This window comes from Drosophila persimilis, unplaced genomic scaffold (genome assembly GCF_003286085.1).
Source record: "Drosophila persimilis strain 14011-0111.01,24,50 unplaced genomic scaffold, DperRS2 tig00000002-arrow-pilon, whole genome shotgun sequence".
NCBI lineage: Eukaryota > Metazoa > Arthropoda > Insecta > Diptera > Drosophilidae > Drosophila > Drosophila persimilis.
In genome coordinates this window covers 12,243,919-12,260,801 of record NW_020825289.1, presented here as the reverse complement: position 1 = coordinate 12,260,801, position 16,883 = coordinate 12,243,919, and the positions used below count along the sequence as shown (strand labels likewise).

Genomic DNA, 16,883 nt, shown 5'->3' with positions numbered 1-16,883 from the left:
GATTCCAATATATTCATTGCATGTTTGTATATTTGTATTTATAAGTAGATATAAGTACATATTCATATTCTCTTTTTTGGTTTTTGCTGAAATTGTTCAAATTTGCTGATTACCGTGTGTGTTTTATTTTTTGCATCTTTTTCTGACGTGTTGAATTTAAAATACTTAAATTGGAGTCAAACAATTGTAATTTCAGAAATTTGATCGCATTATTGTGTACTATTTTGTTTTGTTTTGTGTACTTTTTGTAGTAGCCGCACTGTTAAAACTACATGTGGAGTGTATGAACTTAATGTCGGTTATAATTATCCATCCTGACACACAAAACAAAAGAAACAAATGCATCATCATCATCATCAAAAAGTGGGTTTTAGCCCTGTTTTGTCTGCCTTTTTAGTATGATTAAAGCAATTGTTAGCATATATGCATGTACTCTTTTTTTTTGGTAATTAATGTTTTTGTTCAACTCTTGGTTAATTTATTTAACGGTTGATGGATTCGCGTGCTGCTGGTATCGAGCTACAATTGATTCATAATAACGTTTTTTCGTTGACCGTGCTAAAAGCTCTAAGAGTGCGCAAACTTACGAGTATCTATCTGTAACATGTTTCGAAGGCTATGTATATCGTATGACTTCGTTCCCCATCCTAGTATATGCTATTTCCCATATAATATGTGTGTGTCTAACATTCTGTTCTGCTATGCAACTGCAAATCAATTTGGCTCAACTATTGGGGGGCCGATTGCGAGAGAGCAGCACTGGATTGCACAAAAATATGATTAGTTCTTTAATAACTTCAAGGTACGATTCAATTTGTCAGTATTGCCAATCGATCTCTGGGACTCCACTCCGGTCCGTTCCGGCTACCCTAAGGCTACGTATTACTTTTCTATATGATAATTATAATCAAGCAAGCGCATGGCACTCTATACTATTGAACTATCTCGATATATTTTACACCTAAAGCCGAGTGTGCGTGCTGCTAATTTACTGATTTCGATTTACTATCCTTTTAAGGTTTTAAGGATTTAACTCAATCAAGCTCTAGTTGAATATTAATTACGCTTATTAAATGCATTAATTTTCATTGATTTTGTCAGTATTAATGCCCCACTATGTACATATTGTACATACACTCATGTGGCACGTGGCTGGGTGCAACAATTAAACCATATGGAGAGTGTTCAACAGAATAAAACTGCGGCGTCTACGAATCGCACACACATACACCCATTCGCCCCTTCAGTGGCTGTAGTCTGGGAGCGGACGAAACTAGACGAAACGAGACGAGACGAGACGAGACCCCTTTCTCAAGGAGCCTCTCAACTTTGGCTGGCCAAAGATTTAGTTTAGTTCGTACGTTAGGATTATCATTGGTAAATATTTATCATAGTATGTATATATTTGTATTCATGAATATCCATGTAATTGTAAGTATACATATATTGGAGTTGTATCTTGCTCTTCTCTTGAATTTTTAATTTTGGACGTATTTTCAAGTATATTTTTTTGGTAGTGTAGTTGATTCTCTCATCTATACGCAAGTAGAAAACACAGTTTCGAAAATATATACCTAATGTATATGCATGCATTTATATAGTATATGTATATGTGTATATACTTATGTATATGTTTTTACTACTGGATGAATGGCTGTAGTTCTTCCAGTTGGATGTTTCAACGTTTGATCTCAAGCATCTCTGCATTCCTGTTGGATTTTAGTATCAGTTTGGTTTTGGTTTCGGTTTTGGTTTTGCTTTCGCTTTGGTTTCTAAGTGTAAATCGCTTGTTATTGTGTTTTAAATTGCAATTTATCTCAGACTCAGTTTGGAGTGTCTTGGATGTTGGTTGGTTGGATGGATGGATGGATACGTTTACGGTTTACTGCGGTTAGCCGTTTCCGGTTTAATTTCTACTCTTCCATGCTCTGCCAATGGGAGACCGGCCCACCTCCGGCCCACCTCCGACTCACTGATCCTTCGTCTGTACGAACAAGTATTACATACATAGATTATCTTAACATAAAATTGAATATTCAATGCAATTATTGCTTCACTTCATCTTGCTTTCTTGGACAAACACAAGCTTCGTTCGCAGTGTTCGGTGTTCAGTTAATGTTACTTAATAACGCTTCACAAACATAGTCGCACAACCTTCAACATTGATAAATATGTACGTACATATGTACAACGAAAAGTTCCTAACTCCTAGGATATTGCACATACCGGGATAAGGTAAGAACGTAAGAACGTAAGAAAAATCATAAAATTATAAGGTACATATATGATAAAATCAATTTTATTCATATATATGTATATGTATATGTATATAAAGAGGAAATTATAAATACATCACATCAAAATAATACAATTTACACATGTATTTACTACGTCAGTGCGAAGCTTCTTAATCGGCGACTAAGATCAAAGATGGGATCCATCTTACGATGCCTCGCGATATCAGCGACGCAGCATTATAGAATATGTCGCTTTAATTATTACTAACATTGTAATCCGGTAGTCTGTTCTGTATATAAATGCGCTTAACAGAATGTGAGCTTGGGAAATAGGAAAGGAAGTAGAATATACGTGTATACAAGAAAATATTGCATGATCTTAAAGTTATAAATATATACAAATGATCTCATAAATTTGATATACATATATATAAAGTCAATAACAATTAAAAATATAAGCTCATCATAAACCAAGTCACATCGACATAAAAACAATTGAACTAAACTAAAGGCAAAGGACCATTACAAAAATATGTATAGTATCAATCAATAATAATCATAATCAAACGCGCTCCATCGAAAAATCGACGAGACGAGCAATAAACGACATAAATTTACTACACGAACACAGAACCCAAAACGACAAACAAAACAGTGGAATCTGAAGATATTACACAATTTACACATACATTACTCGAAAAATACGTTACACATTTAGATTTTGCTCGTGCCCAAGTGCTCGTGGTATTGCAACTACTCGAACGCGAATGCGAATGCGAACGCAAACGCGAACGCCCTGCCTGGCTTAGTTTAGTTTAGCTAGATTAGTATTTAGTTCTGTTCTGCTGTAGACACCGCCTTAAACTACTTAGAGAAGCGCGGGGGTTAAGTGTACGGCATTTCATTTGCGGCGTGGTGAGAGAATAGTTAAGTAAGCTAGTAAAGGGTTGGCATGTGGATTATGCTCCGCATTGTTCGTTGCTGGACGACCTTGTCATCATCTCCGTAATCGGCATTATCCGTCATCGTTTGTCATTGTTGGTTGGCAGCCTTAGAAGGCCGTCGAGCGTCGATTGGCATAGCACTTTTTGCCATGACTGTTCGCATCTGCAGCGCTGCTGGTTGCACGCAATCTGTGGCAGGTCGTTGGCTGGCTGAGAGCGCCTGTGACCAGAGTCGATTGTCTGCAATTAGGCCAACGCTGCAGCTGATGCGAACACTTTGGGTACGATCATTTGCGCGCCGACACATTTAGCGAGTCGCCGCGGCTCTTGGAGCGTGTCATCGAGCTACTCATTTCTAAACGGGGCGAAGGCGAACCAAAAACCATAAATTAAAAACTGCCTCAATCCAATGTTATCCACGACTCACCTTTGCTGATGCTGTTGCTCTTCTCGGCGGCTTTGTAGGCTCTCATCGCCTTGCCGCGCTTGTCCAGCTGCAGCTTGTCAGGTCGCACAAACTTGCCGTACTTTGGCTTGCACTGGAAATACTGTATGCCCTCCATGGTGCCATCGTTTTTGCCTGTAGGCGTGTCCAGTTCCACGCCAACCCAGGCTCCAGCCTGAAAGTGTGTCGTGCCCACATACCGTATGACGCCGCTGGCGTTGGACGGGCGGATCAGCACCGACTCACCCACCACAATCCAATCGGGCAGCGTCAGATGCACCACATCCTTGCCATCGTCTGCAAAAGTACGTGCCACGTGAATAGTCGAGTTAGCGATTGAATTCGAATGCTTACCCTCGACTTCTGTGCTGCTGGACATAATGCTGGGGTCCATGTGCGCTGCCAGGCCTTCCATTTTGGCCACCGAGGCACGCTGGTTGATGCGTGCCGTTTGGCTCGTGCTGTTGCTGTTGTTATTGTTATTGTTGCTATTTCCAATGTTGTTCGGTGGCTGCGTATTGGACTTTTTGCGCCGCATCACTTTGCCAGCCGGCAGTTCTTCTCTGACGATGCCATCGCCCTCAAGGTTCTGCTCTGAAATGTTGTGTGTGGCCTCGTCCAGCGATTGATTGCCGTTCTGATTGTCTGTGGAAAGTTCCTGTCTCTGCTCTGACTCATCTTCCACTACCTCCTGAAGTTCTTTATCGGGCGCATGCTGTGGCTCCTCCTTGACAATGCTATCGTTGTTGTTGTTGTTGTTTATTTTATTTTTGGGCACCTGCTCGCACTCATCATCACTTTGGCCAACTTCCTTCGACTCTGGCTGCTCCAGGGGGTGTGTGAACGCCTCCTGCAGCGTCTTAGCTTGGGGCTCGACTTTCTCTTGTGTTTTGGCTTTAGGCATGTCCTTGAGGAAGGGGTTGACTCGAGCCTGACGGTTTGGTGGCGAATTGGAATTGACGCGATCCAAATCTGTACGATAGTAGGAAAAGGTTAGACGATTGTTGTTATTCAGATTTGTTTGCCATCTGGATTTACCTGGAGTCTCGTCAATGCTCATGGAACGCATGGAAGTTATGTCCTCGTTGCTCAGATTATTACAGGAAACGGCCTGGGAGCCATAGCCACTGCTGGTGGACGAGCTCATGCTGAGCGTGGCCAGGCCTGTCAAGTGCTTCATATTCGCATTGGCGCTCGACGTGTAGCTCAAGTAGTTGTTGCTCGAGTGGCTGCTGACATCCATGAACGAGTCCATGGTCTTGGACGCCGTGAGGCGTGACCGCGTGGCCAGGCTCCTGTTCTGCTGGCGCTCCTGCTCATACTCTGCGGCATATTCCGAGTCGCTGTAGCTGTCCTCGGGCTCCTCGTCGAGCGATCGATGTCCACCCAGGGGCTCCTCATGCAGCGTGGTCATGCGCATGCCCAGCAGCTTGCTAGTGGCCGGCGATGCTGTGGACACAAGACATTCAAGATAGATTAGCAATCTCTACGATTCTCTGCGAGAACAGTGCTAGAGCTAGAGCTAGACAAACCACATACGTTTCGTTGGCGCAATTCTCAATGTGTTCAAGTTCAAATTGAGATTCAAAAACGTTGGACGCGCTGCATTCCACATTGGGGCGGGGAAGATAATGGGTATGTTTAATGTTTAGTTACAATGCAATATACAGACTTCGATGACTGATCACTCTAGCCCGAGCTGCGACTAGCTCGCACCTCGAGGAACACTAACAAAGATAATGATTGCTCTAGGATCTAGGATAAGAGTGTAAATTGCTACAGATACGCGGTTCGTGCTCAAATCTCGTGCGGTGTGCGTGGCTGCTGAGTGGCAGTGTGCTGTGAGCGCCAGATTGCGTGGGTTGGCTGGAATGGAATGACCAAGTGATTGATGCATGTACAACTGGTGGTGACGACAAAGGCACGAGTGATTGAATGGGAGAGAGAGAGTATGATTGAAAGAAGGAGTTACCAGCAAGCGAACACTAACACAAAACTACATTTAAACATGGACTAAATATGGACTGGGACTCCCAACCTCCCCTCTTGGACTGAAATAATAGGCTTATGTCCATGGATGGGTATGAGGTGGTAGGTGTTTCCGTGGCAATGTCTGTGTCTGTGTGGATGGGCGTGAAGACAGACAAACTGAAACTGAAACTTAAACTCAAACTCAACTCAACTAACAATCTAACAATGAACATCAGTCAAGAATACACTTTGGATTTGATTTGGGCATAAGTACGGCCTTTACCTGACAGCAGAGATATAGAGCCTGTTGGCCGTGGAATTTCATTTATATTACGATATAGATTGGAGACACAGAAAAGAATTTGACAAAGTGAGAAACCATACGATAAATACGAGAAGAGAGGAGAAGCAATGTGGACTGGATTCTGGATGGATGGCTTTGGGCTCGTGTACTCGTCGTATGCATGTCAATTTATATGATAAGCAATGAAATGTGGCAGGAAAGAACAGAAAGAACAGTCGGGTGCGTCAATAATAAGAATTGCTCGACTCTTCAGATCGAGTTGATGCTATTGCTGTTGATCTGTTGCTATTAATGTTGCTATTGCTGCTGCAGGTGTTGCATCGAAGCAAAAAGCAAACAAATTACGATTCAGAAGTTGTGACAAAGCAATGCAATGCGAGAATTCGCAGAATTAAGAAGTTGCTCTTTGGCAGGAGGCAGGAAAGCATAAGCAGGCATAACAAAAACCGGTTCGATGCGTGTGCGGGGGAGCACAGAATCATTCGGTAAAGGATTTATCTTGTTGCCAGTGGGATAGTATGATTTGATTTTTACTAAATACTAGTTCAAGTCAAGTACTACTACAAGTAACGTAACAGTTAACAGTTTGTATATACGGAGAAGGAGAACTAGGATTTTCCAAAATTACGGATTATATAGGTAGTCGATAGGTAGTACAATCGAAGTTCAAACAAAGATAAATCCCTTGCTCTAGAGCACGCCTGCAACTAGGTCGCACGCTGCGTTTCGCATAAGCATATGCACATTTTACTTATTACTTATTGAATATGCAGTACATATTAAGTGGATATATAGTGGATATAAAATTCGATTATATGGTTTAAAGTACGTAAACATTGTTTTTCGAAAGATTGTTCAAAAGGTGTCATTATGGTGTGGTAGTAGGTGGATTCAGACAAATCAATTTCTTGCAGACAATACCCACCAATGCCGAAGGCTTTTCCAGGCGAATCCTCGCTGCTGCCCTTGCCGCCGAAGCTGTGCCGGTTGCGTATGACTCCGTTGCCGGATCCTCCCCCTCCGCTGTGAACTGCAATCGAGAGAGTTGGGTTAGTTTCCAATGACCTAAAGAGTGCATGAATGCTATGCTTGGGCTCACCTGGCGTAAACTTATTGCCCAGGGCACTGTTGTTGAGATCGGCAAAGGACTCGGATCGTCCCACATTCAGCAGCGACTCCATCGACGCATCGAAGCGCATGATCTGCGTGAGTTTATTCATGAGTTTCTTGCATCATAAATTTCATATGCAAACGTTTTTTTTTTGTTTTGTTTTTTTTTTTACAACAATTGTTATTCAGTATGATGAAACAAATTAATTAAAAACAAAAAAGAAACCAAAATGAAAATGAAAATAAAAATCAAAATCAAAAATGACGACAAACTTTACAAAAATGGCAAACTGAAGAGCGCAAAGAGAGAGAGAGAGTTTTGGAACCCAGTTGAAAGATTCAAGAGGTGAAAGAGGAACGTAACAGAAGAACAGAAGAAGACAACGTCTACAAAAAGCACATTTACGGTAGTGGGTGCTCAGGATGATGGCACACAGGATAGAGGAAGAGGTGAAGTGGAAAAAGTGGATACAAGTTACTTACACTCCCGGTATTGGTGGTGTCTTTGACCGCCTATGTGCGCAGTGGGAAGCGTTTGGGCATAGCACACATACACATCACAGACATAAAGGCAGAGATAGTACCAATACACACGCACGCACATACACACAGATATCAGAAAAAAGTGCGCGCCGAATTTGAATTTGGTATTTGGTATTTGGTGGTTAATCATAATTATTTTTGGTTTTTTTGGGTTAGTTTTGGTGAAAGCGCATAGAAGAATGTGAAAAGAGAAAGAATTTGCGTTTTAGTCAAATGTTTTTGGTTAATTTAGCACGTGGCGAGTGTGGCAAGTGAGTGAGTGAGTGTAAGTGGAAGTGGAAGCGTAAGGCGGCAGCAACGGCAGCGACGACATGATGAAACAGCGCAGCAGCAGCAGAAGCTGAATAGAATGATGGGCGGAATGCGGACATGGCCTTACCTGCGAGAAGTTCGGCACACTGACGGTCTTGCGCATGGACAGCGGCTGGCCATGAGCCGTCTCCAGTTCCTTGACAGCCACATTCTGCCGCAGCCGGTCCAGGGTCAAAATGCTCTCCACTGCCGAGACGCCCCGCGTGTATTTCTCTGCAAAATTGGAGGATAGAGGGCTGGTTATGCTGACTAGGTATAATTGATTGGTCTCACCTATGTAGGTCTCGCCATCGCTGGCCGAGCAATCGTCCCCGCTGGCAGCTAGCTGGGCGAGCGACTCGCGATCCTCGAGCTCTTCGGAGGCCTTCGGAATGTTGGAGACCACCTCGTAGGTAACGCCACTCTGCCAAATGGCGTTCTCGCCCCGCACAAGTCGGAACTTCTTGAGGCGATCCGTCAGCGTCTGTCCTTTCTTGATGTTGATGCTGAGGCGCTTCCGCAGCACCAGATCCATGGGGGCAGGATGCGAGAGACGCACTGTGGTGCGCAGAATGAGATAGACACGTTCGTTGGCCTCAGTGACGCGGTTGAGGGCCTGGCTGTCGTGCATGGACGAGTCCCAGCTGGCCACACAGCACACGTCCTTGTCCAGATGCTGCAGGATCTGCAGCGTGTAGAATTTGTGGCCGTGCTCCTTGGAGAGTATGGAATTGATGCCCGCAATGGAGAGCTCGTCGTTGGTGTTCTGGGCGGACAGGTCGTCGCCGTTGAGGTTTAAGAAGAGCACGGGCACATGCGGCTCCATGCCAGATGGCGGCTCCCAGGAAGCAGGGGCTCCCGGTATGCCCGAACCGGGCGCCGGCACCAGCACTGCGTTGCGTTCCTCCGTCAGGGAGACCCACTGATGCACCAGGCTCAGCTCCCGCTCCCGCTCCTGCTCGTTCTTCTCCTCCTTCTTGATCAGCATCTGGATCTGCTGGTCCAGGTACTGGCGACGGCGTCCCAGCGCCTCGCTCCACTTCTCACGCAAGACGGTGAGATCTTCCTCCTGGTAGGAGTCGAGTGGCCGCTGCAGCCGCGAGCGAACCGTCACACTGCCAATAGCCACGTTCACAATCGACTGGCAGATGATGGGCAGCGTTCCCGAGTTTTGGACAGGCTTCACGCGCACATTGACCCGTCGCTGCTGACCCTGGCGCAGCTGGTAGATGCCACCGGTCAGAACCTCGTTGCGATTGGTCACTTCCACGGGCGAGTACTCGCCGCTGTCGTTCAGCTCGTGGATCTCCACCCAGAGCTCGATTTTGCGCGAAAGCTCCGCCCAGCGGTCGACCAGGGAACGGGCCTTGGCCTGCTGCTGCTCCACCTCCCAGCCCTTGGTCCTGGAGAATCCGGCACTGCGATGGCCCCATACCTCAATCGACAGGGCTCCCTCGATGCAGTGCTCGAGGAACTCCTCATTGATGGTGACCGTAAAGTCCTTTGTGTGCTCGAACTTGAATACCATATTCTGATCGTGGGCCGTGGACTCGGCATTGATCACGGGCACCACCATCTCCTGGTGGCCCCAGAACGTGTACTGGCAGAACACAAAGTTGGAGAGGGACAGGGGCAGGCCTGTGGCGCACTTGATGGTGACGCGACACGTGATCTGGTTGGAGGAGGGATCGACAGGGTCATCGTACTCGTCGCGCGAGTTCTCCGAGGACTCCGAGACCGACTCGCACATGCGGTCCTGCGGCATCTGGCCGGCTATGCGCTCCACCTCCACCTGCAGGCGTCCAGCCACCTCTCCCTGCTGGCTGATGATGGGCGTGTGGTAGTCCAGCTTGACGTCGTGGAAGAGCACCTCCAGGAATATGTTGGCCACGCCAATGAGATTGTGGTTCTCCTGCGACTCGTAGAACGGGTCCTGCGGCTTGGCATTGTCATCGTCCTACAAAAGGCAGAGCAAATAATAATTCGATTTCGTGTCGCAATCACACAATTTCACTGCCAAATAGTTTTTAGAACGGTGTGTGTGTGTGGTGTTCTTGTTTAGGGGTGATCTAGGGGTGTGGGGGTGTCGTGTCTTAATTACCTTGTCATCGTATTCATCGTCTGAGAATTGCTCTACAAGGGGCTGTATTCAGGGGTTAATTGAATGCGTGTGTGAATCGATACAATTATAAATGGTAAATGGTTAGTACAGAGCACACGGAGCGAGAGATGGATGGAGAGTAGAGCGAATTCAACATACCAATCCGTTGAGCACGCGCTCCTTGTGCTCCTGGTACATCTCTCGCATGTCGATCAGTTTGTTCTCCAGCTTCTCCATCGTCCATATCTGGCTGCCGGAATTTGTGCGCTTCACCAGAATCGCGGGCTCGCTAACAAAGGCCCCCCGTCGCCTGTTGGGACTCAGATTGGCCGGCGGTATTTGCAGGGTGACCGAGAATTTGGTCTTCTTCTCCATTTCCTCGGCCAGGAAGTTGGCCTCTTGCACCAGGGAATTGGCTCGCATGATGTCCGTTTTCAGCTGCCCCAGCGAACGTCGAAACATTTCATCGCGCTCCTGAAAAAGATTCAAGGATTATCCAAGTCATACATCAGCCTAGGCGCCTGGCTTACCTGTGCCCACTTTTCGACACGCATTTGGGAGGTCGGAGTATTCGGGGTTATCTTGCCCATGCGCAGCGGATCGTAGGGGGCATATGGGGCATAGGGTGTGCTGGGCGAGAGAATGTTGCGCAGTTGCTGGAACTGGCGCTCGTACTCCTGCCGCTGCTTCTCCAGCGCCACCTGCTTATCTTCCTCGTGCTGGCGCTCCAGGCGAGCAATGGCCGTCTGAATGGGGTCATTGCTCAGCTCGTTCTGCATAATCTCGTCGCGCGCAAAGTTGTAGTCGATCAGCTGGGCCGGCGTCTGCGGCTCCGAGGCGCTCATGCTCGTGTTGTTGCTCTTTGGAGAGTTGACGCGGAAGAAATGATGATTGCCCCACAGGATGCGATCGCCGTTCTGGAGCGGAGTCTTCTCCACGGCCGCCGATCCGTTGACGAAGCAACGCGCTCCCTGAACCGGCTCCATATACAGTCCGCTGTCCTCAATGGTGATCACACAATGCTCCGGTTGAATGCCCAGCCCAGAGAGCTGTATATCGGGCTGTTGTCCGCTAATGCTGCGACCGCCAATCAGCGTCCGTTCCTGAGCATAAAGAAAGCATCGGTTAGATCGGTTCTGCAAAGCATTTGAGTACCATTTACCTTAAGGTAGTAGACCAGCAGCTCGTTGAGGGACGGATCCGCATTCAAATTGACCAAATAGTACTTGTTCTTCTCCACCTTGATGCCGCTGGCCTGCACACTGATGCCCATTTTCTCCAGGGCCTGCTGTCGCTCGTTCTGGATGCGCTCCGTCTTGACCAACTTCTCCTCCCACGTCTGCGAGATCTGCTTCATTAGATTCTCGCTCTCGGCCAGTTTATCCTGCACATCGCCCACCGGCGATCCCGTGGCGTGCTTCAGCATGCTCCTCAGCGTCTCCACCTCGTGTCGCAGCTCCCGAATGATCCGGGCATTGGGATCTTCGTTGACCACGGCGTGGTTGACGATGCGCTTGGCCCGATCCGCATAGCGCAGCGTGGACAGCGTCTCCTCGTAGTTGTCTGCCGACGGTGAGATTGTGGCCACCATTACGGTCCTGGAGTTGCCGCCCAGATTGTCCTTCAGCAGCCAGGTGAGCACAGAGTCCCGATAGGGCACAAATTTGTCGTTTCCATTCCGCTTGCCATTGGTCTGATCGGCCAGCTTGGAGATGACCAGGCCCAGCGTGGTCAGAGATCTGCAAGAGGTATAAAGATGATACAAATTGAGGTATAAACCAAGATTCTTGACAGCTTTTCACCCACTTGTTTATGTTGGAGCCCTCCTTGAGACGATCGCCGACAGCGCCCGTCTTCACGGCACGCTCGGAGCCAGCCAAGTCTACGAGAGACATCCGCGAAACCTTCTCCCCGCTGACGCCCGTTGCCTGATCCGTGAGTATCTGGGTGAGCACCACCGAGAAGACGGCATGGGAGCGAGACGACTCGGCATTCATGTTGGTGGCCGCCACCGTCCGGGATTTGTTGCCCTCGGTCATGAGGTTATCGATGTCCTGGTAGGATGCCACGGCCAGCTGCGACAAACCATCGACATAGGGACCCATCACGTTGTGTTCGCGCACTTTGAGCGACTGCTTGTTTGGCTTCGGGTCGAGCAGATCGTGGACCTTCTCGTTGTAGATCTCCATGTAGGAGACCTCCACTTTGTACATCAGCTCGGGCGTTGACTTGTTGGCAATGGCCGAGAAGAGCTTATCACACAGGCGCGGTATAATGCCCTTGTTCTCCTGAGAGCCCATCATCGTATAGGACTTGCCGGACCCTGCAAGAATAACCAATTGATGAATCATCTTCTTGCCAACTACTGGCACTGGCCGCCCTACCTGTCTGGCCATAAGCGAATATGCACGCATTATAGCCCTGGAATGCATTGTCCAGTATGTCACGTCCCACGCAATCGAACACCGTCTCCTGGGACGCGAAGTTGTCATCCTCCGGGTTCAACGAGTAGAAGCAGTGATCGAATGCAAATGTCTTTGGTTGTTTTCTGTTTTTAGATTGTGAATCAAAAGATCATTAATCATAGATACACTGTATTTGTGATATCGTGACATTATTATAGCATGCCTGATAAAGTTTTGTTGGTATATTTTACCTTTCGATTTTCTCCAATGGTGGTGGATTCTGCAATATCGTCTGTTGTTTTTCCATTTCCACGATACATTTTGTACCCAATTCGATTTCTGCAAGTAGAGTCAAAGACTTTCAATGAATCTCGTTACGGAATACATACTACAAACTATACTATAAATACACTATATTCGTTGTGAATTATGTGTAAAATTGAGATAATACCCCCGTTATTCTCTCTCTTCTCTCCGTGGGGTGATAACAAGTTCAAAATGGCAAAACAATTTCATTTTATATTTTCGCTGCACCCCACATATGTGTGGTATATAGCGCACACATTTCTCTACGAATACATTTTATATCATGTTGGGGGATTCGTACATAAGTGCGAAAATGAATTCACAAAAAGGGGCACCCGAGAGAGAGAGAAAGAGAGAGGGAGGCGATAAGTGAGTGTGGTGTGGAATACGTCCAATGCCACACACAACAAAAACTCAATGGAGGAGAACAGAACCTTTCAAATGATTGTAAACAAAGCTCGAATAAAAAGGCAGAAAAACAGTTGCCCAACCATTCGGCGTTATAAGTACTACAGCAACAATAAAACCACGATTCGATTAGATACTCCCTAAGACGAACTATGGATGCCCTTGACAGCTCTCTTTTATGAAGTAATCCAGTCTAAAATATGGGGGATAGAAATGATTTTTTACTGGACATTCCCCAGCCAAAGAAGTATGTACATTCCAGCTAATAAATTGTTGAAATATTTCAACTGTGATGCCTCATCATGTCCTTCGCATGCTTCTTCCAGTCGAGAACGATTCGAAATGGCAGAGAGCAAATGCCAAAACAAACAAAGCAAAACATAGCCGTACCGTCAAAGCCCTGCCCAGACAGGCAGACACATTTCTAGCCCACACACTCACATGTGCTGCACACATTTGTATCTACATACAGACGTCCTGGCGTGGCGTGGCCTGGCCTTTGGTACTTCCGTTCCGGTTTACATTACAAAACGACACTGAGCCCAGAACGTGACAAGACATGGAAATGAGAGCCACAAAGGACTCGACTCTAGCACATAAAATCATACTATATCCATACATATATGTATCACATATAGAATATCTCAGCAATTGCCGTTTGCCTTTTGCCGTTTACCCTCTGCCCCGTAACGAACGTAACGGAGGCGTGTCATAAATTATTTGATGGTCTCTCATTTGTACGACTACACGTAGTTCTGGTCAGTTGAGTTTCGGTAACAGCCTGCCTGTCTGTCTGTCGTCTCTCTGTTTATAACCTTAAAGTTGTCTCGATGATGATAAACTTTTCTCTTGCCGTTGACCGTTGTTTGGCTATTGTCCATCCAATGTTGAAATTAACATCCAAACATCCACACACACAGACACACACTTGCACACTCACATTCACAGACATTGGCACGGTTCAAAACAGGTTAAGCTTTTTGGTAGTAACTCTGCTCCACTCTGCGCTGGTCAGAGCTGTGACTTCATTTTGACTCGTTTGAATCGGTCTTTGCCATTGGCTTTGATTGTGTGTGTGCTGGTGTCTTTGCGTTTGCGTTTGCTTTCGTTTTACGCTTTGCTGGCCTCTGATGCAGGAGGGGTCACCAGCTTCGGACATGGCCCAAATACGATGCCAAAGATTGACTAATGGCTGTATTACGGGCCCGCACACTTCATGTGGAACATCCACCAGTCACACGTTTATCAGCTGAGATAACATTTCTGCACTGCTTATCGCAGACATTCTGGTGACTACGATTCCCGCATACAGTCACACAACTACACATAATCAACCCGAATAACAAGCGAGGGACATGACAGGGAAACGGAGAGCAGGAAAACTAACCATGAAATTAATAAAAACATTATCAACGGGCGGGGAAACTCTGCCACCATTCAAGCACTTTTGGCATCCAATCAATAAGTCCCTATTCATGCGAGAATCCAAGTGAACCTTGCCCCACACTGTGTCTGCTTCTGCCTCTGCCTATGCCATGCCTGTGGCTGTGCCTTTGCCTGTGCCTGCCCGTCCCCAACAGTTTCTTCCTTCATTTCCGCTTTCGCCCCGTGTGAGTCATGGATAAGCCAAATGAATGATCGGCGTTGACATTGGAAATGCTGACTGACACTGTTGTTGGTGTTGCTGTTGCCGTTGCTTGTTTTTGCACTTGCAACACTTCACCGCTGCAATGGGAGACACACAAAATTAGCTGGAAACGAAACGAAAATCGCTGTAAGTCACACAGGCTGCTGACAGGCCAGGGCCCAGGGCTCGGGGCCGTAGGTAGTCCGCTGCGCCTCTCTGGTATAAAACGAAAAATTTGCTGTCGCAGCAGTGGAGGAAAAACGAAAACGAAACCGAAATTCAAAGGAAACGCCAAAGAGCCATGTAAATTTTGTTAGCCTAAAAAAACCGACCCTTGCTGCTGGCTGCTGGCTGGTGCCTGTTTGCATTATTGATTTAGAGAAGAGAGGAGCATTGACTGTGTGGCACTGCAGTTCCAGTACATGGGGCATTGTTCATTGCAAGGGAGCTGAGTTGTGGGGATACTACTACGGCTTTACTGGTACAGCAGCTCCCGCAGAGCTAATCACAGATGGAGGATTATGGCCAAGGGAAAATGTACTTACCGCGGCGATTGAAGGGTCGCACCCTTACAGCAACTTTGATCTTATCACTTGACATCGTGAAGGCTTCGAAGCTGGTGATGGATGTGGATGTTGATGCGGGCGAGGGAGTGATTCATGCACCACTCACTTGGCCCCGTTCGACGCCAGAGGGGACTATACGGACGGCAGAGTTGGGTGTCCTTTATTATGGATATTTTTTGATGGTTTTGTTGTCCTCGGGGGAGTCGTGCGCACGCAATCTATAAGGCAGGTGGAAGTTGTAAGGCTCTAAGCGGACTAGCGAGGGGGGAGTGCGCCAAAATTGTGTGAGCTATTCAATTAGCGCCGCGCAGACAGACCCACATCCAACAATACATATATATGTCATGCGGGGGGTGGACTGTGTGTGTGTTTGCCTTTGCCTGTGCCTGGGGGGGGAGGCATATTTCCCTTTCATTCTTGACTTTCGTCATTCACTGCTTTGTTATTACTGCGCACAGACACATTCACACAACACACATGCGTTTCACTGTTGTGTGCTGACATTCTTTATATGCGCGCCGCGACGCACACTCAAATGTTTGCCCAAAATTAGTTAATTAAGATTATGATTCGAATGTCCTGTCCGATTTGTAGGTTCGTTTGTTTCGCAAACAAATAAATGTACCCTCAAATAGAATTATCTTTTCGCACATGAACACACACACTCTCACTCACACAATTACAGGTGCATAGTACACAGTGCACAGGTTGGGATGGCCTCCACACCACTCTCTCCCCTCGCTCACACAGTGGCTAGATCTAAAGTTTTTCGAGGCCCCTTTTAAATTGGCGAGCTGTAGGCAAAAGTAACGCCAGGTACCAATCCAGGGTACACCGCCCGCGCGAAAATTCTTGCCCGCAGCGTATGACTGTGCTGTGACTTCTTTGAAGAATCGATTTTTATGGCTCTTTTTTCCCGAAGCTAGACTTCTTTAGCACTTCGCCGTTTCTTGTGTTCGCTTCGACTATTGTTCAACTAGCTACCGCACCTGTTATCCGACGTTGTTGCGTTTAATTTCACTTTAATTTTGTTTTTCTATATTGCGTTTTCATTTTTTTTTCGCGTCGTTTGTTTTTTGGGCAAAATTTTACAATGACCGGCCAGTGTGACCAGCAGACTTATCGATAAAATATATCGTCCGACCGTCAGAAATATACCGAAACATACCGTCTCATTTAAAAAATATACCGTAAAAATACTGAGGAATTCAAGTTTTATTTTACATATTCCTTGTTTTTCATCTTCCGTGGCATATTCTCAGCTATATAGCACGTTTAGACGTGCCCAAATGATTTCAGCCTATTAATGAATAAATTTTATTCAAGATTGGCTAGTTTTTAATGCTTGCTTTTTTTGGATTTTGACTAAAACAAGGTTTAAACGATTATCGTTTTTTGGGCAAAATTTTACAATGACCTGCCAGTGTGACCAGCAGACTTATCGATAAAATATACCGTCCGACCGTCAGAAATATACCGAAACATACCGTCTCATTTAAAAAATATACCGTTAATATACTGACGAATTCAAGTTCTATTTTACATATTCCTCGTTTTTGATATTCCGTTGAATAATACTATCTATATGGAACATTTAGCCATGCCCACTCAATTTTGTACGATTG

General features: G+C 46.3%; 1 protein-coding gene across 7 annotated transcripts; it reads right to left on the bottom strand.

Annotated features, from left to right (window-relative positions):
• Positions 1-2,272: 2,272 nt before the first annotated feature.
• On the bottom strand, positions 2,273-16,313 carry LOC6602112 (kinesin-like protein KIF13A). Of its 7 annotated transcripts, XM_026985827.1 has the most exons (20): positions 16,248-16,313; positions 15,238-15,476; positions 12,603-12,690; positions 12,331-12,494; positions 11,753-12,269; positions 11,109-11,685; positions 10,477-11,049; positions 10,106-10,420; positions 9,947-9,988; positions 8,140-9,802; positions 7,934-8,079; positions 7,495-7,524; positions 7,001-7,103; positions 6,827-6,931; positions 5,881-5,901; positions 5,166-5,228; positions 4,665-5,075; positions 3,981-4,598; positions 3,609-3,923; positions 2,273-3,536 (listed from the first exon to the last, which is right to left on the bottom strand). In XM_026985827.1, the coding sequence occupies exons 2-20, from the start codon at positions 15,290-15,292 to the stop codon at positions 3,469-3,471; spliced, it is 5,874 nt and encodes a 1,957-aa protein (XP_026841628.1). In that variant the 5' UTR covers positions 15,293-15,476; positions 16,248-16,313; the 3' UTR covers positions 2,273-3,468. The 7 variants fall into 7 exon arrangements, with proteins under 7 accessions (XP_026841628.1, XP_026841629.1, XP_026841630.1 ...); XM_026985828.1 differs by lacking the exon at positions 5,881-5,901; XM_026985829.1 differs by lacking the exon at positions 9,947-9,988.
• Positions 16,314-16,883: the final 570 nt, after the last annotated feature.